The following is a 24,789-nucleotide window of genomic DNA, read 5'->3' as shown; positions in this document are numbered from 1 at the left end:
GCTGTCCATTTCTTCTACTCATCCTTGAGATGGTTCTACACCTTCATTGGAGTGCAGCTGTGTTTGATTGTACTGATTGGACTTGATTAGGAAAGCCACACCCCTGTCTATAGAAGACCTTACAGCTCACAGTGCATGTCGGAGCAAATGAGAATCATGAGGTCAGAGGAACTGTCTGAAGAGCTCAGAGACAGAGTTGTGGCAAGGCACAGATCTGGCCAAGGTTACAAAAACATTTCTGCTGCACTTAAGGTTCCTAACAGCACAGTGGCCTCCATAATCCTGAAATGGAAGACGTTTGAGATGATCAAAACCCTTCCTAGAGAAGAGCCTTGGTGAGGGAGGTAAAAAAGAACCCGAAGATCGCTGTGGCTTAGCTCCAGAGATGCAGTCGGGAGATGGGAAAAAGTTCTAGAAAGTCAACCGTCACTGCAGCTCTCCACCAGTCGGGGCTTTATGGCCAGAGTGGCCCGACGGAAGCCTCTCATCAGTGCAAGATGCATGAAAGCCCGTATGGAATTTGCTAAAAAAACACCTGAAGGGCTCCAAGATGGTGAGAAATAAAATTCTCTGGTCTGATGAGACCAAGACAGAAATTGTTGGCCTTAATTCTAAGCGGTATGTGTGGAGAAAACCAGGCACTGCTCATCACCTGTCCAATACAGTCCCAACAGTGAAGCATTGTGGTGGCAGCATCATGCTGTGGGGGTGTTTTTCAGCTGCAGGGATAGGACGACTGGTTGCAATCAAAAGAAAGATCAATGTGGCCAAGTACAGGGATATCCTGGATGAAGACCTTCTCCAGAGTGCTCAGGACCTCAGACTGGGCCAAAGGTTCACCTTCCAACCAAACAATGACCCCTAAGCACACAGCTAAAATAAAGAAGGAGTGGCTTCAGAACAACTCCATGACTGTTTTCTAATGGCCCAGCCAGAGCCCTGACTTAAACCCAATTGAGCATCTCTGGAAAGACCTGAAAATGGCTGCCCACCAACATTCACCATCCAACCTGACAGAACTGGAGGATCTGCAAGGAGGAATGGCAGAGGATCCCCAAATCCAGGTGTGAAAAACTTGCTGCATCATTCCCAAAAAGACTCATGGCTGTATTAGCTTAGGTGCGTCTACTAAATACTGAGCAAAGGGTCTGAATATTATTTTAAAATTTTTTTTTACATTTTTTAAAATAAATTCCAAAAATGTCAACAATTCAGTTTTTTTTCTGTCAGTGTGGGATGCTGTGTATACATTAATGAGCAAAAAAATTGAAATGACATTATTTTAGCAAATGGCTGCAATATAACAGTGAAAATTTTAAGGGGGTCTGATTACTTTCCGTACCCACTGTACCACTAGTGCACCATTAAGCATTAGTGGTGACCCACATGGTTACCCATTTTACCATCAACTCCATCTTAAATGACTAGGCCAAGAGATCATTTTTTAATGTTTTTATTGACCAAACACTTCCAGAAAAGATACATCTATATACAATTTACAAAATAGTCACCCGAAATAACAGTTATAGATGATGCTGTGACATCCTACAATAACTTCGGAAAATGATCAATGAATCAATTCTGTTTTCTTCCGTCAATATGGGGTGCTGAGTGTACATTAATGAGCAGAAAAATTAAATTAAATGATTTTAACAAATGGCTGCAATATAAAGAAAAGAGTGACAAATTTAAGGGGGTCTGAATATTTTCCGTACCCACTGTATATATATATATATATATATATACACATATACATGCACAGACACACACACACACACACACACACAGTATATCTGTTCTCATAGGCATCTTCACAGGCATTTCTATTCTCTCTTAGTCTCACTTGGAAAAATGATTTCGCAGAACAGTTGACTGACAAACGTGGTCAAAACAAAGATAGTGGGGAGTCTGTGCTTTATGTGACTCATAGATGAGTTATGTGGGAGAAAGTTCCTGGCGATGTTCCCAATAAGTCACATTATTTGGGCAGGAGGGGTCCACAGCTCCAGACCAACAGGCACAGAGGGCAGCCAAACATGAAAGCTGCAGAGAGCCATGTCACAAGTGATGAAAGTGATGGGGAGCTGTTGTGTGTGTATTTGGAAATTAGGGTGGTGGCCTATTAAGGCAGGGTTAGCAGGCTTTATAAATGTGATCCCAGCAGGTTGCACAGCTGCTTCCTCCTCACCTGCATCTTGTAAGTCTGCTCAACTTTAAATTATTCATCAATTTTCCTGCAATGTGCCTCATCTTATAACAAAATAGTAATTAGATATACTTTAGGATTTGTGACAACTGGTGTAAGTATCTTACACATGAATCAAACAAACATTTAGAGATGATAATAAAACCCTGATATCTTTTCTCTTTGCTTTCTTTCTAGCTGAAGGGCTTCGTTTTCATACTCTCAAGTCTTCTGAGTTCCTCTGAGTTGAACGTACTGGTAAATTCCACACAAATTTGAAATGGTTATGCTGTTAATTCACAAAATAATCAATTCAGTATTGATGAAAATGATGGATGGCCGGATGGAGTTGTTCCACATTTTAAAAATGGTTTCATAATTACAGTGTATATATAAAAAAAAGAGCTTGTGATTCCCATCCATAATGGTCCTCATTCTCTCCGTTTCCAGTGCAGCCATGGGAGACGCAGAGATGTCTATGTATGGGATAGCTGCCCCGTACCTGCGGAAGTCGGAGAAGGAACGCATGGAGGCTTCCACTCGTCCCTTCGACATAAAGAAGGAATGTTTTGTCCCTGATGCGGCGGAAGAGTTTGTGAAGGCTTCCATCACAAGTCGAGATGGGGCCAGTGTTACTGTGGAGACGCAGCATGGAAAGGTCAGTGGTCAATTACCTTTTAGGCACCAACAGCATAATAGAACATATGATACATTATGGGTTAAATGTGTTATTGTGTGGGTTTTATCATGGGCAGTTAAATACTAACACTTCTTCACGTTCCATAGACGGTGACTGTCAAAGACTCCCAGGTTCTGCAACAGAATCCTCCAAAATTTGACAAGCTCGAGGACATGGCCATGTTGACGTTCCTCCACGAGCCCGCTGTGCTGTTCAACCTCAAAGAGCGTTATGCAGCATGGATGATCTATGTGAGCAAAACAGCAATATAAGCAGACAAGTACAATTTGTCAACATTAATGTATAAAACATTTGGAGGACAGAAACCTCATAAGGGATCGGAGATACGTGTATTCCAAACCGAAAGCAGTAAAACAAATTATTTTCACTGTGATTCCATCTGTTATTCTTCTTTTTTTTTTTGCAAGACCTACTCTGGGCTGTTCTGTGTCACTGTCAACCCTTACAAGTGGCTGCCAGTCTACAACCAAGAGGTGGTTGTTGCCTACAGGGGAAAGAAGAGGAGTGAAGCTCCTCCTCACATCTTCTCCATCTCTGACAACGCCTACCAGTACATGCTGGCAGGTACCAACTGTGTACAAATCTAGATTTAATAACAGACAGTATACAGTATTTGAGTCAAATTTGAATACCGTAACTGTTCTTTTTTGAAATCCTGTTTTGCAGATCGTGAAAATCAGTCAATTTTGATCACGTAAGTATTTAACCTCATAAACACATGGATCATCATGTTGACTGCAATATTATTTCTCATTTATTTGAATCAAACCTTTGGCATTTATTGCTGCATTTGAATTGAAACTCACAGAGGTATTCATGTAACAATGTTTGCATGGTATAAAACCCCACTACTATTTCTAATATTTTGGTTACCTTATATATGACATTGGAAAACATAGTTTTACTTTGTACTTATTATCGTATTAAAATATAGAGATGTGTGAGCACTACAATCAAAATAGTAAACATATTTTTGAATACCTCCTGAAATTCAATCATTAGTCAGTCAAAACTGAGCATTATTAGCTCCTTGCATTTCATCTTCTAAGATTGTGGATGTGATCGGGATAAATGACGTGGATGGGGAGTTTTCGAGCTGTATATTGTATATTGACAACTAACTTTGTAATTACAGCGGAGAATCTGGTGCAGGAAAAACCGTCAACACAAAGCGAGTCATCCAGTATTTTGCAAGCATTGCGGCTGGAAGCGTTAAGAAAGATGGCAATGCCAAAGACAAGGTACACGCATGGTGATGTAACAAAGGCGTGAGATGTCGGGTCCCTGGCCACTCTATACTAAATTGATTAGATTAGAATATCACAAGACAATCTAGTGTTGGACAAGGGAAGTCTTCTACAGGCATTACAATAGATACATAAAGAAACGGATGGATAGATAGATCTCTCTTTTTCAGCACATACAATATTCCTTTTCAACAGGGTACTCTGGAGGATCAAATCATCCAGGCTAACCCTGCTCTGGAGGCCTTTGGAAATGCCAAAACCATTAGGAATGACAACTCCTCTCGATTCGTAAGTTATTTTATCGCTTTATGTTTTGTTATAACAATATATAGCAACACTCTATTAGATATCAAGAGCTCTTCATGACTACCAAGTACATCCCCCAGGGTAAATTCATCCGGATTCACTTTGATACTCGAGGAAAGTTGGCCTCTGCTGATATTGAAACATGTAAGAAGAAAGACTCCGCTCAAGTTACACAAATAATGCTCTGGTGCTACCTCACAGTATTGCCGACTTGACCAAAGGGATATTCGTCTCCTTTTCAACTTGTTAGACCTTCTGGAAAAATCTCGAGTGACCTTCCAGCTCAAGGCTGAGCGAGATTACCACATTTTCTACCAGATTCTGTCCAACAAGAAGCCCGAAATTCTGGGTCAGTATTCTGTGAATACTGAATCCTGCTATGTTTGTTTTCTTTCATGCACTCTGATGTCCAAATGGTCTGATCTTTGTGCCCTGTCGCACGCTCTCTCATCCAGAGATGCTGTTGATCACAAACAATCCTTATGACTACGCCTTCATCTCTCAGGGGGAAACACAAGTGGTCTCCATTGATGATGCAGATGAACTGATGGCAACAGATGTAGGGCTTTTATTTTTTTAAGATACAAGGATGTTATTACTTGTGTATTGACCTAGCATCGTATAAAGGATCTACAATTAAAATAGTTATCCTGTATTCTCTGACAGAGTGCATTTGATGTGCTTGGCTTCACGCAAGAGGAAAAGAACTCTGCGTACAAGCTGACGGGTGCCATCATGCACTATGGTAACATGAAGTTTAAGCAGAAGCAGCGTGAGGAACAGGCAGAGGCGGATGGCACGGAAGGTCAGACGAATCCCGTGTCACGTCAGCTCAATCTCAGGCGGCAGTAGGTCGTTTGACTTAATTTAATTTTCTTCTTCAGATGCTGACAAATCAGCTTACCTGATGGGCCTGAACTCTGCTGACCTCATCAAAGGTCTCTGTCACCCAAGAGTGAAAGTGGGAAATGAGTGGGTCACCAAGGGACAAAATGTTGCCCAGGTGAGACATGATAATATTCAACCTATTCTTTTTCTATTGAAGAAAAAAAGAGATAATTCGTGTTAACCACACTGGCCAGCAAAATTATAATCAACGGCACAATCAAACAAAATCCAATACAAGAGTTTCCCTTTACAGGGGCAACTTAAAAAGTACTCAACCAAGCTCAGAACCTCCGCCAAATTCTGTCAATAAAAGCACAAAAACCTGCCCAGCCGTGCATTTGTGCATTTTTTCCCCCATTGTGACTCAAATCTTCAAATCTTATGTAATTTTCCACTCTTAAAGGGTTTCTTGCTCACCACGTGTGTCACCTGACCACCTCACCACAAAGCCATAGAAATAGGCTGTGTTTTGGGGTCATCGTGAACTATTTCAAACACATTAGCATTTGGCTAAATGAAAGTGTCAAAATATTAGACATTATTTTCATGGTGCCACATTTTTTTTTTACAGCTCTTATTCTGGTTCACATTAGATTGTGAAAGTTATCAAAATGTTGTGGCCGTTTGGTGTTTATTGTTCCTGTCTTGAAGGTCTACTATGCTGTTGGAGCTCTATCCAAGGCCGTTTATGAGAAGATGTTTCTGTGGATGGTGGTCAGGATCAACCAGTCATTGGAGACCAAGCAGCCTCGCCAGTACTTCATTGGTGTTTTAGATATTGCTGGATTTGAGATCTTTGATGTGAGCTCTGTCTATTTTTTGTTTGAGCCTCCAATATGGCTTTATATGCTGTACATATCCACAAGTTTTGGAACAGTGTGTTTCAATACTTCAATCAGTCGCTTTATATTTGCTGCAAACTGAAAACAATTGGATTTGACATAAAAATATAAATATTTAAATTTGTACTTCCATGTATTTAAAATGAAAAAAATGCTTATCCACTTTCTATTACAGTTCAACACCTTTGAGCAGCTGTGTATCAACTTCACCAATGAAAAACTGCAACAGTTTTTCAACCATCACATGTTTGTGCTGGAGCAGGAAGAGTACAAGAAGGAAGGCATTGAATGGACTTTCATAGATTTTGGTATGGACTTGCAGGCCTGTATTGACCTAATTGAAAAGGTGAGAGACTGGTTATAACAAGTTCCTCAGCTTTTTACAAAAAACCTTGACCAAATAAATTTTCACTCCATCTCTTTATTTCTCCCTAGCCTATGGGTATCATGTCCATCCTTGAAGAAGAGTGCATGTTCCCCAAAGCCAGTGATACAACCTTCAAAGCTAAGCTGTACGACAACCACCTGGGGAAATCCAGCAACTTCCAGAAGCCCAGAATAGTCAAAGGGAAACCAGAGGCCCATTTTGCCCTGATGCACTATGCTGGCACTGTTGATTACAATATCAACAACTGGCTGGTGAAGAACAAGGATCCTCTAAATGAGACTGTTGTTGGACTTTACCAGAAGTCTAATCTGAAACTATTGGCATTAATCTTTGCAAATTATGCTGGAGCAGATTCAGGTACCATCTATGAGAATTCAGATTTGCTTTGTGAATTTGTCCAACTCCAACATTATTTTATAATCTCATAATTTGCCTTGAACAGCGATGGGTGAAGCCGGTGAAGGCAAGAAGGAGAAGAAGAGAAAGGGTTCATCTTTTCAGACTGTGTCTGCCCTTCATAGGGTATTCTTCTTCTTAATTTGGTCCTTAATAACCATTCTGCATGAAAAGTATTTGGTGCTCCAACCCATAATTAATTCATTATCATTGGAAGGAGAATCTGAACAAGCTGATGACCAACTTGAGGTCTACTCATCCCCACTTTGTACGCTGCATCATCCCCAATGAGACCAAGACTCCTGGAGCCATGGAGAACCCGCTGGTCATGCACCAGCTGCGCTGTAATGGTGTGCTGGAAGGCATCAGAATCTGCAGAAAGGGATTCCCAAATAGGATCCTCTATGGGGATTTCAAACAAAGGTATTACACAGTGTTCACTATACACACACACACACACACACACACACACACACACACACACAGCGATGTGAATATGTGAATAAGTGTTGGTCCCCTGCCTGATTTTTTTTTTTTTGGGACGTTTGTCACACTTAAATGTTTCCCATCATTGATGAAGGTTTTTTTGTTATTAAGGGAGAACAAAAATCCAAACCTACGTGGCCGTGTGTGAAAAAATTACTGCCTCCTAAACCTCATAACTGGTTGGGCCACCCTTAGGAGCATCAACTGCAATAAAGCGTTTTGCCCAACTCATCCTAACCAGATGCCCAAGCCACGTCATCTGGCTCCTCTGCAGTGGCTCAACTCTGAGCCCCTCCCAGATGACCGAGCTTCTCACCTTTTCTCAAAGGAGAGGCCGGACACCCTGCGGAGTAAACTCATTTTGGCCGCTTGTATCCGCGATCTTGTTCTTTCGGTCACGACCCACAGCTCGTGACCATAGGTGAGGGTATGACCGTAGATCGATCGGTATATCGAGAGCTTTGCCTTTTGGCTCAGCTCCTTCTTCACCACGACTGACCGATACAGAGTCCGCATCACTGCAGACGCCGCACTGATCCCCCTGTTGATCTCCCACTCCATTCTCCCTTCACTCGTGAACAAGACGCCGAGATACTTGAACTCCTCCACTTGGGGCAGGATCTCCTCCCTGACCCGGAGAGGGCACTCAACCCTTTTCTAACTGAGGACCATGGCCTCAGATTTTGAGGTGCTGACTTCCATCCCAGCTGCTTCACACTCGGCTGCGAAACGCAGAGGTGAGAGTGAGTCACATGTGCAAGTCGCAACCAAGTCTCAAGTCATAAGCTTGAAGTCTTAAGCAAGTCCCAAGTCACTGTGGGGGGAAAAAAAAAAAAAAAAAAAAAAGAAAAATCAAGCAAACCAAGTCGAGTCACTACTAAATTTCAGGCAAGTTGAGTCAAGTCCTTACTTGGTTTGAGCAAGTCACAAGTCAAGTCATGCAATCTTGCTCCAGTCGCAACATACAGTATATTGGAGTGGTAATAAAATGTTTTTTCCCTTTTTCCCACCATAAATCATAACACGAAAAAGAGTAGTCACACGTTATGAAAGGTAAGTGAACAACAATGGAGACTATCCATCCATTTTCCGGACCGCTTATTCTCACTAGGGTTGCGGGTGTGCTGGAGCCTATCCCAACTGACTCGAGGTGAGAAGCAGGGTACACCCTGGACTGGTCGCCAGGCAGTCACAAGGCAAATATAAACAAACAACCATTCACACTCACATTCACAGCTACAGGCAATTTATAGTCTTCAATGAACCTACCAAGCATGTTTTGGGGATGTGGGAAGAAACCGGAGTATCCGGAGAAAACCCACGCAGGCACGGGCAGAGCATGCAAACTTCACACAGGCGAGGCCCGATTTGAACCCCGGTCCTCAGAACTGTGAGGCAGATGTGCTAACCAGTCGGCCACTGTGCCACCAATTGAGATTATGATTAATTGAATTTATTGCACTGAATTGTTTTAAAGTTGTATTTCAAAGTCAATTTAACTGAACAATATTTCTTTGCTGTGTACTTTGTGATGACAGCCTTGTAACTCTCCTACGGTTCTTAAAAGAACATCATTAAGCAAAAGCCAAGAATGTTTTCTGTTGGTCAAATATAATTACAACCCAATTCCAATGAAGTTGGGACGTTGTGTTAAACATAAATAAAAACAGAATACAATGATTTGCAAATCATGTTCAACCTATATTTAATTGAATACACTACAAAGACAAGATATTTAATGTTCAAACTGATTTATTGTTTTTAGCAAATAATCATTAACTTAGAATTTTATGGGTGCAACACGTTCCAAAAAAGCTGGGACAGGGTCATATTTACCACTGTGTTACATCACCTTTTCATTCAATATTAACAACATTCAATAAACGTTTGGGAACTGAGGACACTAATTGTTGAAGCTTTGTAGGTGGAATTCTTTCCCATTCTTGCTTGATGTACAGCTTCAGTTGTTCAACAGTCCGGGGTCTCCGTTGTCGTATTTTAAGCTTCATAATGCGCCACACATTTTCAATGGGAGACAGGTCTGGACTGCAGGAAGGCCAGTCTAGTACCTGCACTCTTTTACTACGAAGCCACGCTGTTGTAACACATGCAGAATGTGGTTTGGCATTGTCTAGCTGAAATAAGCAGGGGCGTCCATGAAAAAGACGTTGCTTGGATGGCAGCATATGTTTCTCCAAAACCTGTATGTACCTTTCAGCATTAATGGTGCCGTCACAGATGTGTAAGTTACCCATGCCATTGGCACGAAAAAAACAGCCCCATACCATCACAGATGCTGGCATTTGAACTTTGCGTCCATAACAGTCCGGATGGCTCTTTCCCTCTTTCGCCCGGAGGACATGACGTCCACAATTCCCAAAAACAATTTGAAATGTGGACTCATCGGAGCGCAGAACACTTTTCCACTTTGCATCAGTCCATCTTAGATGAGCTCGGGCCCAGAGAAGCCAGTGGAGTTTCTGGGTGTTGTTGATAAATGGCTTTTGCTTTGCTTTTAATTATTATTTGCTAAAAACAATAAAGTTGATCAGTTTGAACATTCAATATCTTGTCTTTGTAGTGTACAGTTCAAAGTCAATTTAACTGAACAATATTTATTTGCTGTGTACTTTGTGATGACAGCCTTGTAACTCTCCTACGGTTCTTAAAAGAACATCATTAAGCAAAAGCCAAGAATGTTTTCTGTTGGTCAAATATAATTACAACCCAATTCCAATGAAGTTGGGACGTTGTGTTAAACATAAATAAAAACAGAATACAATGATTTGCAAATCATGTTCAACCTATATTTAATTGAATACACTACAAAGACAAGATATTTAATGTTCAAACTGATTTATTGTTTTTAGCAAATAATCATTAACTTAGAATTTTATGGGTGCAACACGTTCCAAAAAAGCTGGGACAGGGTCATATTTACCACTGTGTTACATCACCTTTTCATTCAATATTAACAACATTCAATAAACGTTTGGGAACTGAGGACACTAATTGTTGAAGCTTTGTAGGTGGAATTCTTTCCCATTCTTGCTTGATGTACAGCTTCAGTTGTTCAACAGTCCGGGGTCTCCGTTGTCGTATTTTAAGCTTCATAATGCGCCACACATTTTCAATGGGAGACAGGTCTGGACTGCAGGAAGGCCAGTCTAGTACCTGCACTCTTTTACTACGAAGCCACGCTGTTGTAACACATGCAGAATGTGGTTTGGCATTGTCTAGCTGAAATAAGCAGGGGCGTCCATGAAAAAGACGTTGCTTGGATGGCAGCATATGTTTCTCCAAAACCTGTATGTACCTTTCAGCATTAATGGTGCCGTCACAGATGTGTAAGTTACCCATGCCATTGGCACGAAAAAAACAGCCCCATACCATCACAGATGCTGGCATTTGAACTTTGCATCCATAACAGTCCGGATGGCTCTTTTCCTCTTTCGCCCGGAGGACATGACGTCCACAATTCCCAAAAACAATTTGAAATGTGGACTCATCGGAGCACAGAACACTTTTTCACTTTGCATCAGTCCATCTTAGATGAGCTCGGGCCCAGAGAAGCCAGTGGAGTTTCTGGGTGTTGTTGATAAATGGCTTTTGCTTTGCTTTTAATTATTATTTGCTAAAAACAATAAAGTTGATCAGTTTGAACATTCAATATCTTGTCTTTGTAGTGTATTCAATTAAATATAGGTCGAACATGATTTGCAAATCATTGTATTCTGTTTTTATTTGTGTTTAACACAACGTACAACTTCATTGGAATTGGGGTTGTACATGTGTATCTAATGGGCTCATGGAGAATGAATGTTTCATAATTAAGGGAATAATACATGACGTAAAAATGTTGCCATCTTTAAAAAAAAGTAATGTGAACAAAATCTGCATTACTCCTGTGTTCTCTATTTTGATTAAATCAATCAGTTGGGTTTGTTAATTTATTTAGAAGCACCGACTCTGGACAATTGACAGTTGTCATTAGATTAAAGGTTATGTTTCATATGCTGTGGTCTCAATTTTGAAAACATAGTGCAGACAGCTTTATCACAGAGCCAACCCAATAGATGACATTTTGATGGTGACACTTTCATAAACACGTTCAGTAGTATGAAAATTATATTCACCTGCAGTTTCTCACAATTTATAGTGTACTTAATAATAGTGGAATGGAATTTTGTCAATGCCTTTTTTATCGCCGTGATTGTAATACAAAGTAATCCGATACAGCAGATGCCTTGGCATCTTTTAGTCCAGACTCTGTCATCATGCCTGCCAAAAATGCCCGATAGGACTCCTTCCTCAGCTTCATGGCATCCCTTACCGCTGGTGTCCACCAACAGGTTCGGGGATTGCCGCCACAACAGGAACCAACAACCTTACGGCTAAGGGTTGGGCATCAAGAATCAAGAACTGATTGGAACCGGGACTAACATTCCGGTTCTCCCGGAATTGTTCAAATTAAAAATGTTGGGTTCCCAGCTTCGATGCCTACAATCCACCGACCAGAAAGTATTGAAAACAAACAAAGAAAAATATGCATGAAGATGTGCTTGTGCCCAACAGCAGCGGTGAACAAAAGTGTCTCTTAACTTAGTTAAAATAATTGACACAACCACAAAGTCGAACTGTGGCCTCGGGTGTCCTGGTGCTAAGTGCACATGTGGACACCCTTATATCTGAACATGGCGTTCGTTATGGACAACCAATGACGAGCAAAGAAGTCCAATAACAGACACCACTTAATAAATGTTGTCTGCAGTAAAGTGTTCTAATTTTCAATAAATACTTGCCTAATATATAAAAAACATCGACTTTGGTTATGAATACTCATGACTAAAATGGACCTAATTTGCTCTCAAAGGTATCGCATTTTGAATCCTGCTGCCATCCCTGAGGGACAGTTCATTGACAGCAGAAAGGGAGCTGAGAAGCTCCTTGCTTCTTTGGATATTGATCACAACCAATACAAATTTGGTCATACTAAGGTACAACTTGTTGTTCTTCTGGTTCATACGGCTCATGAAACATTATTTCTATAGATCAGGAGGAAATAAAATGAATGTACTGTTCATGCTGACATTGACAGGTCTTCTTCAAAGCTGGACTGTTGGGTCTACTTGAGGAAATGAGAGATGAGCGTCTCTCCAAAATTATTACTGCCATTCAAGCTCGATCTCGTGGTCTTTTGTCTCGTATTGAGTATCAGAAGATGGTGGAACGCAGGTATTTTCTCTCTCAATATTGGCACAATATACATAATACCATAAATTCTTACATTGTATTATTTAATATTGTATTAACATAGCTCGTACTTCTGCTAAAAAAAAAAAAAAAACATTCAGAGATGCTTTATTAGTGATCCAGTGGAATATCCGTTCATTCATGGGGGTCAAAAATTGGCCTTGGATGAAGCTGTTCTTCAAAATCAAACCTCTTTTGAGATCTGCCGAAGCAGAAAAGGAAATGGCCAACATGAAGGAAGAATTCCTGAAGTTGAAAGAAGCTTATGCAAAGTCTGAAGCACGTAGAAAGGAATTGGAGGAGAAAATGGTTTCTCTTCTCCAAGAGAAGAATGACCTGCAGCTTCAAGTTCAAGCAGTGAGTACAGCGTACATATTAACCACTCCTAAATGTTGTTGTTGAACACAATTATGATCTGGCAGGAACAAGATAATCTTTGTGATGCTGAGGAAAGATGTGAGGGGCTGATTAAAAACAAAATCCAGATGGAAGCAAAAGCCAAAGAGCTAACTGAAAGATTGGAAGATGAGGAAGAGATGAATGCTGAATTAACAGCAAAGAAGAGGAAGCTGGAGGACGAGTGTTCTGAGCTGAAGAAGGACATTGATGACTTGGAGTTAACGCTGGCTAAAGTGGAGAAAGAGAAGCATGCCACTGAGAACAAGGTATGCACTGTTTGTGTATTTTATTCTCCTACTGTTGGTTCTCTTGTGTAAGAAGCATGGTCCGATATCTACTCCCTATACAGGGTGGGCGTGTATAGGTGAGAGAGACTTTGTTGTTTATAGGTGTAATAGTTGAGGGTTAAAATTGAACTAAAATCAAAAGTGCATAAATCACGCTAACTTTAAATTCAGGTTACTGTTTTTTTATATTTCAGGTGAAGAACCTGACAGAGGAAATGGCAGCTTTGGAGGAAATCATCGCCAAGCTGACCAAAGAGAAGAAAGCCTTACAAGAAGCTCATCAGCAAACCTTGGATGACCTTCAGAGTGAGGAAGACAAAGTCAACACTCTGACTAAGGCCAAATCAAAACTCGAGCAGCAAGTGGATGATGTATGTATTCCTTTCAAATTTTGTAATATTACCATTATTAGGTATAAATCACCATTTGTTACTTTCATTCACTTTGTTTAAGCTTGAAGGGTCTCTCGAACAAGAGAAGAAGGTTCGAATGGACCTTGAGAGAGCAAAGAGGAAGCTGGAGGGAGACTTAAAGATAAGCCAAGAAACTCTGATGGACCTCGAGAATGATAAACAGCAACTGGATGAGCGTTTGAAAAAGTACAAATCCATAGGCCCATTGCTTGATCAATGTAATTAATAAGCAGCATTACTAATCATTCTCTATGTTCCAGGAAAGACTTTGAAATTAGTCAGCTGCATGGGAAAATTGAAGATGAGCAAGCCATTATAATGCAGCTACAGAAGAAGCTGAAAGAGCTACAGGTAAAAAGTGCACAACTACACAGACAAAATAATTGCTGAAATTTACTATTAAAGTTTCACTGTTTTAACCAACAGGCTCGTGTCGAGGAGCTGGAGGAAGAGCTTGAGGCAGAGCGAGCTGCCCGAGCCAAGGCGGAGAAGCAGAGAGCAGACTTGGCCAGAGAGCTGGAGGAAATCAGTGAGAGGCTGGAGGAGGCTGGTGGAGCAACATCTGCCCAAATTGAGATGAACAAGAAGAGGGAGGCTGAGTTCCAGAAACTCCGCAGAGACCTGGAAGAAGCCACGCTGCAGCATGAAGCCACTGCGGCCACACTGAGAAAGAAACAAGCTGACAGTGTTGCTGACCTGGGAGAGCAGATAGACAACCTGCAGAGAGTCAAGCAGAAACTGGAGAAGGAGAAGAGTGAACTTAGACTGGAACTGGATGATGTCGTCTCCAATATGGAACATATTGTGAAATCTAAGGTAAGTCATGTTTCAGCAGTAAGAGAGCCAACAACATATTTATTGAATTTATTCAATTTATTCAATTTTGACCATAAGGCACATCCTGTATGACAAGAATTTTGTTTTCTGACTGTTAGCCTGATTCTAAAAATAAAGTAAGAACATTTTTACTCAGCTATATTTTTTTGTTCACCGAATGAACAATGATAAACAATGACTGTGGCGTATGGTATTTTCTAATAGGTTTATTTAGAGAAGACGAACAGAACTCTGGAGGATCAAATGAATGAATACAGGAATAAGTGTGATGAACATCAAAGATCCCTGAATGACTTTAGCACACAGAAAGCAAAGCTTCAAGCTGAGAACGGTCAGTAAATGTAGCATATAGGAAGAAATAGAAATTGCTGAATCGAGAATTAAGAAATGCAGAAAACCTTTCTATAGATGAGTATTTCAGACAGCTAGAGGAGAAAGAAGCTCTCATTTCCCAGCTGACAAGAGGAAAGAATTCTTACAACCAGCAACTTGAAGATCTGAAACGACAACTGGAGGAAGAAATAAAGGCATGACTGTACAAAATGTAAATAATGTCACCGTGTGTTTCAAAAAGAACCACTTTTAAATGGTCTATTCATTCAGGCCAAGAATGCATTAGCCCATGCTGTGCAGTCCTCTCGCCATGACTGTGACCTGCTCAGAGAGCAGTATGAGGAGGAGCAGGAGGCCAAGGCTGAACTGCAGCGCGGCATGTCCAAAGCCAACTCGGAGGTGGCTCAGTGGAGGACTAAGTATGAAACCGATGCCATCCAGAGGACTGAAGAACTGGAAGAGGCTAAGTAAGTGAAATATACATCACTTGAACGCAACTGAAAAATGTCACGAAAACTAAATAAATAAAAATGACAGCAGTGTGTCATCCCATCCATTGATCATTGATTGGCTCAAACTGCTGAAAATGACAATGAATTATTTTCTCTTCAGATAATGAAAAGAATATGTGAGAAGTATTTCGGTCCAAATACTTTGTTACTGAACTTAAGTTGATTCTTCAGGTATCTGTTCTTTACTTGATTTTATGAATTTATTTTTTTGACAACTTTTTACTTGTACTCCCTACATTTGAAAACAGATCTCCAGACTTTCTACTCCTTATTTTGTCAGAATAGGCTTGTTACTTTTTTCAACACCTGCGGATGATGGTAAAAATGTAAAAAGGACTTAAAGAGGTAAAGATTGATTAAGATCTTGGGGATTTATAAGGCAGAAAAAACAGGAACAGTAGCGACATGAAGGAATTACAACCCCATGATAGCTGGGATAGGCTCCAGCACGCCCGCGACCCTAGTGAGTAGCGGCTCAGAAAATGGATGGATGGATATCAGTTATAAACTGTCCAGTAGAATGCTGACAAGTAAAATCTTACCCCCTGCGCAGGCAGCCAATCGAGATCTCTTAACAATGATTCCAATTAAAAACAAACATCAACCTGTGTATCCAGGAAGAAGCTGACTCAGCGTCTGCAGGATGCTGAGGAGGCTGTGGAAGCAGTGAATGCTAAATGTTCCTCCCTGGAGAAAACCAAACACAGACTGCAAAATGAGATTGAAGATCTCATGGTGGATTTGGAGAGGTCAAATGCTGCTGCTGCTGCTATGGACAAGAAGCAAAGAAACTTCGACAAGGTCAATCATATTTATTTATTTTCCCCACTCATTCCAATATCTTGTTTATTCTGCTCAATTCGGACCCATACAACGGTGGAGTCACAATAAGATGAATAAATGTTAACAGTTGCAAGACAAAGTATCTGAAGCCTTTGAAGTTACCTGGATGTGTGCATAAATTGGTCACAAAATGTTAACTGATCTCCATCTAAGCCACAACAATAGACAAACACAGTCTGCTTCAATTATGAAGTTCAAATCACATTTTATGACCAATTTATGCAGAAATCCAAGTCATTCCAAAGGGTTCAAATACCTTTTCTTGCAACTGTATATATAAATTGCAATTGTGTTTTATATCTTTGTTTCCAGGTTCTTTCCGAATGGAAACAGAAGTATGAGGAATCTCAGTGTGAGCTGGAGGGCTCCCAGAAAGAAGCCAGAAGCTTGAGCACTGAACTCTTCAAGTTAAAGAATTCCTACGAAGAGTCCCTCGATCAGCTAGAAACGGTCAAGAGAGAGAACAAGAATTTACAGGGTACTACAAGAAAATTTACCTGGCACAGAATGTATTAAATTGGGTTTCCTAATTAACCAACTTATTGTCGACAACTCCCATCAATAGAGGAGATCTCTGACCTCACTGAGCAACTTAGTGAGGGAGGAAAGAGTATTCATGAGTTGGAGAAAGCTCGTAAACAACTGGAGCAGGAAAAGGGTGAAATTCAGTCTAGTCTTGAGGAAGCTGAGGTACAAGATTATCTAACCTTTAGTTTGTTTGCGGTGTTTGCAACCATTTTAAAACTGTACAAATTATTCCACAACTTGGTATCTATCACAGGCCTCCTTGGAGCATGAGGAAGGCAAGATTTTGAGAGCTCATCTTGAGTTCAACCAGATTAAGGCGGAGATGGAGCGCAAAATTGCTGAGAAAGAAGAGGAGATGGAACAGTGCAAGAGGAACCTGCAGAGGACTATCGACACCCTGCAGAGTTCTCTAGAAGTTGAGTGTCGAAGCAGGAATGAGGCTCTCCGCTTGAAGAAGAAGATGGAGGGAGACCTCAATGAGATGGAGATTCAGCTCAGTCAGGCCAACAGGCAGGCAGCTGAGGCTCAGAAGCAACTCAAATCTGTTCATGCACATTTGAAGGTAAACTAGTAAGAATATACTAATGACGTACTGTAGATCACAGTCTGGATACTGATATTATATGGTTGTTGTCATCCCATGAAGGATTGCCAACTTCAACTTGATGAATCTCTTCGTGCTAATGACGATCTTAAAGAGAACATTGCCATTGTGGAGAGACGTAACAACCTCATTCAGGCTGAGCTGGAGGAACTGAGGGCTGCTCTCGAGCAAACTGAAAGAAGTCGCAAACTTGCTGAGCAGGAGTTGTTGGACGTTACTGAGAGAGTGCAGCTACTGCACTCACAGGTAAGGGCCCATTATTATTGCACAGCATGAACACAGATGGTTTATACAAATATTAAACATTTATCAACATCTGTAGATTTGAAGTGCTTTGTAACCTGAAATACAATTTATTATATTTAGAACACTGCTCTTATAAACCAAAAGAAAAAATTGGAAGCAGATACTTCCCAGCTTCAGACAGAAGTAGAAGATGCAGTCCAGGAGTGCAGAAACGCTGAAGAGAAGGCCAAGAAGGCCATCACCGATGCCGCCATGATGGCGGAAGAGCTAAAGAAAGAGCAGGACACCAGTGCTCACCTGGAGCGTATGAAGAAGAACATGGAGCAAACCATCAAAGACCTGCAGCACCGCCTGGATGAAGCTGAACAAATTGCAATGAAGGGAGGCAAGAAGCAGATGCAGAAGCTCGAGGCCAGGGTAACTGGAAGAACATTTCTAATTTGTGTTACTTCCCTCAGGTAGGCACTATCAAAAAATAAATAAAAATCCAACATTCCACTGAAGTGTAACTTTTCACTTGGTTCGTGAGTATGTCGCTAAAATTTTAGACCATTTGAGTCAGAATTCGCTATGTTACTAGACTACAAAATGTCATTTTTTTTCTCAACATCCTTCATTTTATTGATCTTCAAGCATGCACATAATTTCTTTGCAAAACATTTTTTGATTCCTGTTGTAATCAACCCCGAATAATTGTGTTATGGCAACAAGTTGTATAAAATTTGAATGCTTGTAAAAGTTGTGATCCTCAACTGGCTGAAGATATTGGAGAAACACTATTCTGAGGCAATGTTACTGAAACAAAGTTGTTCAAACTTGTTGTACGTTCCAATAGTTTTTTTCTTGATTAGGTTAAAGAGCTGGAGAATGAGGTGGAAATGGAACAGAAGAGAAGCAGTGAAGCTGTGAAGGGTGTCCGGAAATATGAACGTCGTATCAAGGAACTCACTTATCAGGTTTGATGCTTAGGGAACTTATCTTTACCACAGGGACACATTATCTTTCCACCGTGTAAACCTTTCTCTGATTTCAACAGACTGAGGAAGACCGCAAAAACCTTGCCCGTCTTCAAGATTTGGTAGGCAAGCTGCAACTGAAAGTTAAAGCCTACAAGAGATCTGCTGAGGAGACTGTATGTGTGAATACATTTGAAGAAAAGGGTGGCGTGCTTGTGCCCCTTCCACCATCCCATGAATGTCCATTTTTTTTTAATACTCATCAAAACAGGAGGAACAGGCTAATGTTCATCTGGGAAAGTCCCGGAAGCTGCAGCATGAACTGGATGAGGCTGAAGAGCGTGCTGACATTGCTGAGTCTCAGGTCAACAAGCTGCGCGCTAAGAGCCGTGATGCTGGCACCAAGGTTGGCGCATGATGCACCCCGAAGCAGATACACAAAACCTGATCTTTACACAAGCTGCGCTCTCTTGCCTGCATTTAATGTCCATGCTGCTTTGAAATGTTGTCATTGCTACATAACCTGTTATTTCAGCACTTCAGATGATTGTAATTAATTGTTCAATATATTGCTAAGCACCACTAATCTGATGACCTAAAATCTGTTTCTTTTGTCCCCCCACCCACCCCCAACTTGCCGGGCTGCAACAGAAAGGCTTTGAGGAAGAGTGAAGTTCTGAGTCTTCAGAAAACCTTTTGCTTGCTGTTTGAAGTCGACCCCCTCAAATATCACGTATTCACTACCTGTAGTGTCTAATAAAAGCTTATCCAGCAGTGCACCACCCTTGTACCCGTCATTTTCTTGCTGTCCGTGCAGTTTACAATTTTTTATTTTTTATTTATTTGGTAATATTCTAGGGGCAGTCAAAAAGTAATGAGCCTAATTTAATTCAACCCATTATAACAGAATTTTCTTTTCAGAAATGTTCACGGTTTGTAGTTGAAAGACTTGTTTGTAGGTTTATTTAAAAAAATAAGTTTTGTTTAAGTCTGTCCTTTTCCTGTCAGCCATTTTGGAAACGCAGTCCTTGTTGCACGCTCGTCAGCTGCAGAGAACTGTGACTGAATGCCTTGCTTTGAAAAGGCAACCACCACTAAACCTTTTCAAAAGGTTGCAAAATTTGTACGGCAACCTATAATAGGCTACAGTATAGTCAAATAGTGGGCGTCCAGGCTCAAAGGCAGAGAACAAGAGCCTCCTTTGAGTGACCTCCGTGACAGGCAAAGGAATAGCAGACCATCTTCAGCGCTTAATTTAGGTCCCGAGCTCCTGTGACGACGGCGACAGCGACCCCTCAGGAAAAGCTAATTGGATCTATATAAAACTGTTTGTAAGTGAAGTGTCAAAAAACAAGTAACTTTTTAGGTGATGAGTCTTATTTTAAGGGTAATCAGATTAGTTTTGACGAGAAAGACATTCTTGGTAAGATTTTGAGTTTTTGCAGTGAAAGATGAAATGATACAATCAGGCATTTTGGTTGGCTGTAAGCGTCTGCACTGTAGCATCGCATCGTAGACCCCCGCACAATACGTGACACCACTCACTTGCGATTTGACGTGGAATCGCTGTCATGAACGGAACAGAGGATAGGACCCAAAAATGCACGACTCCAAAACAAATGGACAGTTTCCAAAAAGAGAGGTTTAATAGACGGGCATAGGTCGGTACACAGGCAGGCAATCCAAGAAAGGCAACAGTATCCAAGAACATGAGGCAAAGACGCAAGGTTGATAATCGGAACTGGGTCAAAGTCTTACTGTGAGTCTCTGACAAGGAATGCTGGAACGTGACGACAAGGTACAACGAACTGGCAACGAGAGGGAATGAGACACGAGGTTAAATACAATAGGTAATTAGGGTGAACGACGCACAGGTGGTGAAGATGTTCACAGGAGCAGGTGTGTGTGAAACAGGGAGGGGAAGACAAAACCTGGAACACACACACACATATGACAATCGCAGCCAAACGGTCAGCAACTAGATTCAGCTTCCCACAAAGTGTCTAGGCTGAACTAGACGGAGCCGGACAATCGCAAACAAATCACAAATTACATTGAGGGACTGACCCTCGCACACTTACCAACGTGCTGCAACAAAAAATAATAAAACCCCTGGAGTTATTATGGGGAAAAAACAAAACAAAACATGTTTTGTAGCTCTACTTATACATTAAACCTCTGCTCTTCGCAGGGGATAGGGACCAGGGATTGCTGTGAATAGCGAATTGAGGTACTAATACCCCTCCAAAAAGGTTTATAATTGCCTATAGATGCCACAAGATGGTGACAAAGCACACCATTTGTCTTAGTGAAGCTCCTCAATCCATTTCAGCTAAAGCACCAATACGCAGGGGTTCAGCGCATTATTTTATTGAGCCACAAACAACAAGCTGCAATTGCCCTGTCTGCTGTAGCTATATTTCTCTGTCAGCAGAGACTACGAAGAGATGACAGGACAGACTTTGGAAAGACCCGTGTAGGTTTTCATGACAACGAAGCGGCATTTTTCAATCTTGTCACCAGCTTCCAAGACAGTAATCACGCATCCTTTACAAATTCCTCCCGGATGTACCTGGAGCTGTTGAAAAGGCTGCTGGCAATGATGGCCCTATTTATTGACGGCATAAACACAAACTTGCGTGGATCCATTTCAGAGACTGAAATTGATATTGCTTCACTTTTTGGCCACAGGTACCAGTCATTACTTGTGTGATCAACACCCACGTCCCTTATGTTGAAGTATCCTTCAATTACAACATTATCCATAATCACTCTGTGACAGGTTGAATGAAGTGACGGAAAAAAAACACTGTCCACGTTGGTATAATGTGTTGTGCAACTCAGAAAGTGATTTCTAAGTTTACCATGAAGACAATCTGCGTAGTTGCTGCTCATCTCGCACCCCAGAAGTTCAGAAATAACAAATTGCATTCGGGATAATATGGACATTAGGTTTTGGTTGAGAAGGGTCTAACTGTTGCATCAGTTGTTATTACATTTTCTAAGGCCTGAATGGAAAAACACAGCTCTCACGGTGTTGGGACGTCTGAGTTTAAGTAAGGGGGAGCACGAATCTCCTGATCTTAAAATAGAGTTCATGAAATCCCATCAGTAAGGGCCTCAAGGTCAACAATAAGGCACAGATAATCCCGAGCAGCTGCTCACATTGAAGTCTGCCCGTTTCTCCAAATGGCTATCAGTTCCCCTTTCTACATTTACATCTAATAATCATACTACGATGAAGTGAAATTTTTTTTCATGTCTTTTACCGATAGGTTAAACAGATATCAATTTATATGTGGTTATAGTTATTTTATTTATTGATATTTTTTGATAAGACTAAAATATGTCAGTATGCTATGTCGGTCTGGAGTGTTAATTATTGACCTTTTTACATTAGTGTCACGTCTCGGTCATTTTAATTTCTACTGGAGACTGAATAATGATTTGATGGACAATGCAGGAGAGGGAGGCCCCAGACACACAGTTTTTTTTGGTTTTTTTTTGTCAAGCAGAATGGAAAATGGGAAATCTGTATCCCTTCATGCAGGAACAGTTTTACTGACACAGACACACTTAGTGTGAAATTGTGTGAGCCCTTAGTCTTCTCTTATTAGATGACACGTCCTTACGTCCCTCAGGAAGCAATCAGGTATCTAAAAGCTAATGAAAAACAATTCCCACATCTGCATAAAGAGGTGAATTGTGCAGTGTGCTACAGTGTTGGGACATCTGAAACTTGGCCCAAGTGAAGAACCCCTGAACAAGACTGTCCTCTCACTTGCACCTCTGAAATGATACATCTGTATCCCAGGAGATAAAAGTCATGATACTGTCACATGACATTTGATGCCAAAAGATTCAATATATCACTATTATCAATCAGTGTTTACATTGTCTTATATTGTTTTTCTACAATCCAATTAATTTCTCGGCAAAACCAAATATGTTGTGCTTTAAATATCCAACAGCAACAGTGATTAGCTAGAATTAGAACATGAGAATAAAAACAAGTTGTTATTTGAACTCTTAACTTAACAACAGGGAAAACCACAAGAGCTGAAGATAAATACTATAAATGAAATATAAATTGTTTTAGGCATGCAATCTGGTAAGTAAGCAACGTGCAGCTGATCTATACTTGAATGCCTATTGTGCAGGACTGTATTGAATTTGTTATGGCATAAACAAGCTAAACATTACTCTCATGTCTCCTTCAATAAGTAGATTGACCTATGCTCAGACATATATTCACTCGGTCTTTAGCAGCGGCAAAGAATTTCTAGCTTCCATTTGGCAACCTGACCCCGGCTGTCAGTGGGAGGGCCGCTCACTTATTCAAAAGGAAATCATCTTAGCACTTGTCAGCAGTTGTTGACCTTCTTTTTATCTCGTAACCTCTGAAGGGACTGTGATCAGTGGTGCTCAGGACTGTCTAACTCCTGTCACACATCCAGGAGGCATGCTAGTTTCAAGGTTGGTTTGAAAAGTTGGAAGAGACAGTTTTTTTTTTTTTTTTTTTTTGCATGCCAGGCGGTTAGTTGGCAACGCCCCCTGTAAAGAAACAATAAATGACGTGCACGCTTGGTAACAGTTTGTCCTTCCAGTTCTTTTCTGAATCCACATTTGGAATACCATTCATTGGTCTATGCATTGGATCTAGAATTTAGAATTTGACATTTGACATACTACGACAGCACAGCGGTCTATCGTTGTTGTTTTGGTTGTGACATACATGCCCATGCCTACACTTTAACATGCGTTCCTCTGCTTTCACGACAACGGTGTCATTTTGAAAAACATTCACTTTGAGTGTCAAACGTTTGCATTTTCACGTTGAAAAGTGCTGTCGTCGTGTCATTGAATGGCCAAGCTGTTTTCAGTTAAAAACAATGTTGTGTAACCTGTTCCTGAGGAAAGTCGAGCAGGGGCGATTCGAGGATCCGAGGTTTCGGGGTGCTGGAATGAATCTTAAATGGGCTAGCTACAAACACCTATATGCCACTCAGTAAACTATTCATTAGCACCTTGGCTTGAATATTATCACATGTTCATATGACACAACAACCACCTTCTCTCATTCCAATTCAAACAGAGGACAGTCATACTGTCAGACCACCTGAATTGTTTCCTATATACATAGACTGACCTACGATTAAAAATGCAGCCAAAATGTGAGGCCCAATGGCATATACAGTACCTGCCACTCTTGGTGGATTTATGTGAAACAGGCAGCGTGCGAGGCCGACATGTGCCGCTCTTGATCCTTGACGCAGGCTGAGCCTTTGTGGCTGTTCTCCTCAATCAGTGCAAGGTTTTTAGAAGGCATTTCACACCGTTATCTTTGTCCTCAAAGACACAAAGCCACATCAACAGGCCTGTTAGGGACCAGCGTTTTAATGGTAGATGGCTACTCTACTGTGACCTTGGCATTTATTACATTGGAGTTTGTCATACTGGCACAGCCCACTGTTATTTGTCATCATTACTGCCTTTCAGTGAATCTCAGGCATGTCTCCTGCTGAAGATCTTTGTCTGTGTCGCCTCACACTTGTCGCCTGCATAATCTCACAAACCAACGTTCTTTATTTAGACCTCCCCACTTACCATCTCATGCCGTTTATATTTCAGCAACAGCCCTCCTATGATAACTCAACACAATATGTTACCGACAGCACTTAAGCCCCATATGTAACTGAGACCCCTTCAAAGCAAAACACTTTTTGAAAATCTACTTAGTTACTTTCTGTCTCTTCTTTTTTTTTTGTACGTATGAAATGATGCAAATGAAATAACACATTTGATTGTATTGTTTTGTCCAATTTTCCCAGATTAAAAGTAAACAATAAATTGCAATGGCGTTAGTCTTGAGGATGATTGTTTTTTCCCCAACATCCATTGTTCCCAAGCAGCAGTTCCACGGTGGGATGATGACAAAAGAATTCCTTCTTGTCTATTTACGGATCGAGTCGTGTTTCCTCGACTGCTTAAGGATACCTATGATTAATCACCACCCTGCAATGAGCTCCTAATATGGCCTCGTCAGGAGACCCCATCACCGATAAGAGCCGGACCCGCTGATTTCTATATTGCTCTCTGCCACTCGGTTACCCCCCACCCTCCCTTCACTTGCCCCCAAA

The 24,789-nt window shown here is 41.0% G+C and overlaps 1 protein-coding gene and 1 long non-coding RNA gene across 2 annotated transcripts; one reads left to right on the top strand and one right to left on the bottom strand.

Annotated features, from left to right (window-relative positions):
- Nucleotides 1-1,437: 1,437 nt before the first annotated feature.
- LOC133412142 (uncharacterized) lies at nt 1,438-3,106 on the bottom strand. The gene is made up of 2 exons (XR_009769740.1): nt 2,953-3,106; nt 1,438-2,820 (listed from the first exon to the last, which is right to left on the bottom strand). It is a non-coding gene; the product is annotated as an uncharacterized LOC133412142 (long non-coding RNA).
- LOC133412139 (myosin-7-like) lies at nt 2,384-19,382 on the top strand. Its single transcript, XM_061695263.1, has 38 exons — nt 2,384-2,443; nt 2,636-2,843; nt 2,972-3,115; nt 3,293-3,449; nt 3,552-3,579; nt 4,021-4,126; nt 4,328-4,420; nt 4,519-4,582; nt 4,689-4,787; nt 4,894-4,997; nt 5,105-5,243; nt 5,323-5,441; nt 5,978-6,127; nt 6,344-6,514; nt 6,604-6,913; nt 7,011-7,078; nt 7,170-7,375; nt 12,312-12,435; nt 12,537-12,673; nt 12,793-13,048; nt 13,114-13,356; nt 13,572-13,748; nt 13,831-13,976; nt 14,051-14,141; nt 14,217-14,606; nt 14,832-14,958; nt 15,036-15,154; nt 15,231-15,427; nt 16,090-16,273; nt 16,628-16,793; nt 16,881-17,005; nt 17,097-17,405; nt 17,490-17,693; nt 17,814-18,110; nt 18,545-18,649; nt 18,730-18,825; nt 18,921-19,055; nt 19,301-19,382. Exons 2-38 carry the CDS (start codon nt 2,643-2,645, stop codon nt 19,319-19,321), a joined length of 5,808 nt encoding a protein of 1,935 aa, XP_061551247.1. The 5' UTR covers nt 2,384-2,443; nt 2,636-2,642; the 3' UTR covers nt 19,322-19,382.
- The last annotated feature ends 5,407 nt before the right edge of the window (nt 19,383-24,789 follow it).

Source organism: Phycodurus eques, chromosome 13 (genome assembly GCF_024500275.1).
Source record: "Phycodurus eques isolate BA_2022a chromosome 13, UOR_Pequ_1.1, whole genome shotgun sequence".
In the NCBI taxonomy this organism is placed as follows: domain Eukaryota; kingdom Metazoa; phylum Chordata; class Actinopteri; order Syngnathiformes; family Syngnathidae; genus Phycodurus; species Phycodurus eques.
The sequence above is the reverse complement of the archived record's forward strand: the minus strand, read 5'-3'. Positions and strand labels throughout refer to the sequence as shown.

Coding starts and splice junctions, on each gene's coding strand:
- LOC133412139 (XM_061695263.1), top strand. CDS start 2,643: ATGGGAGACGCAGAGATGTCTATGTATGGGATAGCTGCCCCGTACCTG. Junction 6,128..6,343: donor CTGGATTTGAGATCTTTGAT/GTGAGCTCTGTC, acceptor TTTCTATTACAG/TTCAACACCTTTGAGCAGCT. Junction 17,406..17,489: donor CTGTTCATGCACATTTGAAG/GTAAACTAGTAA, acceptor CATCCCATGAAG/GATTGCCAACTTCAACTTGA.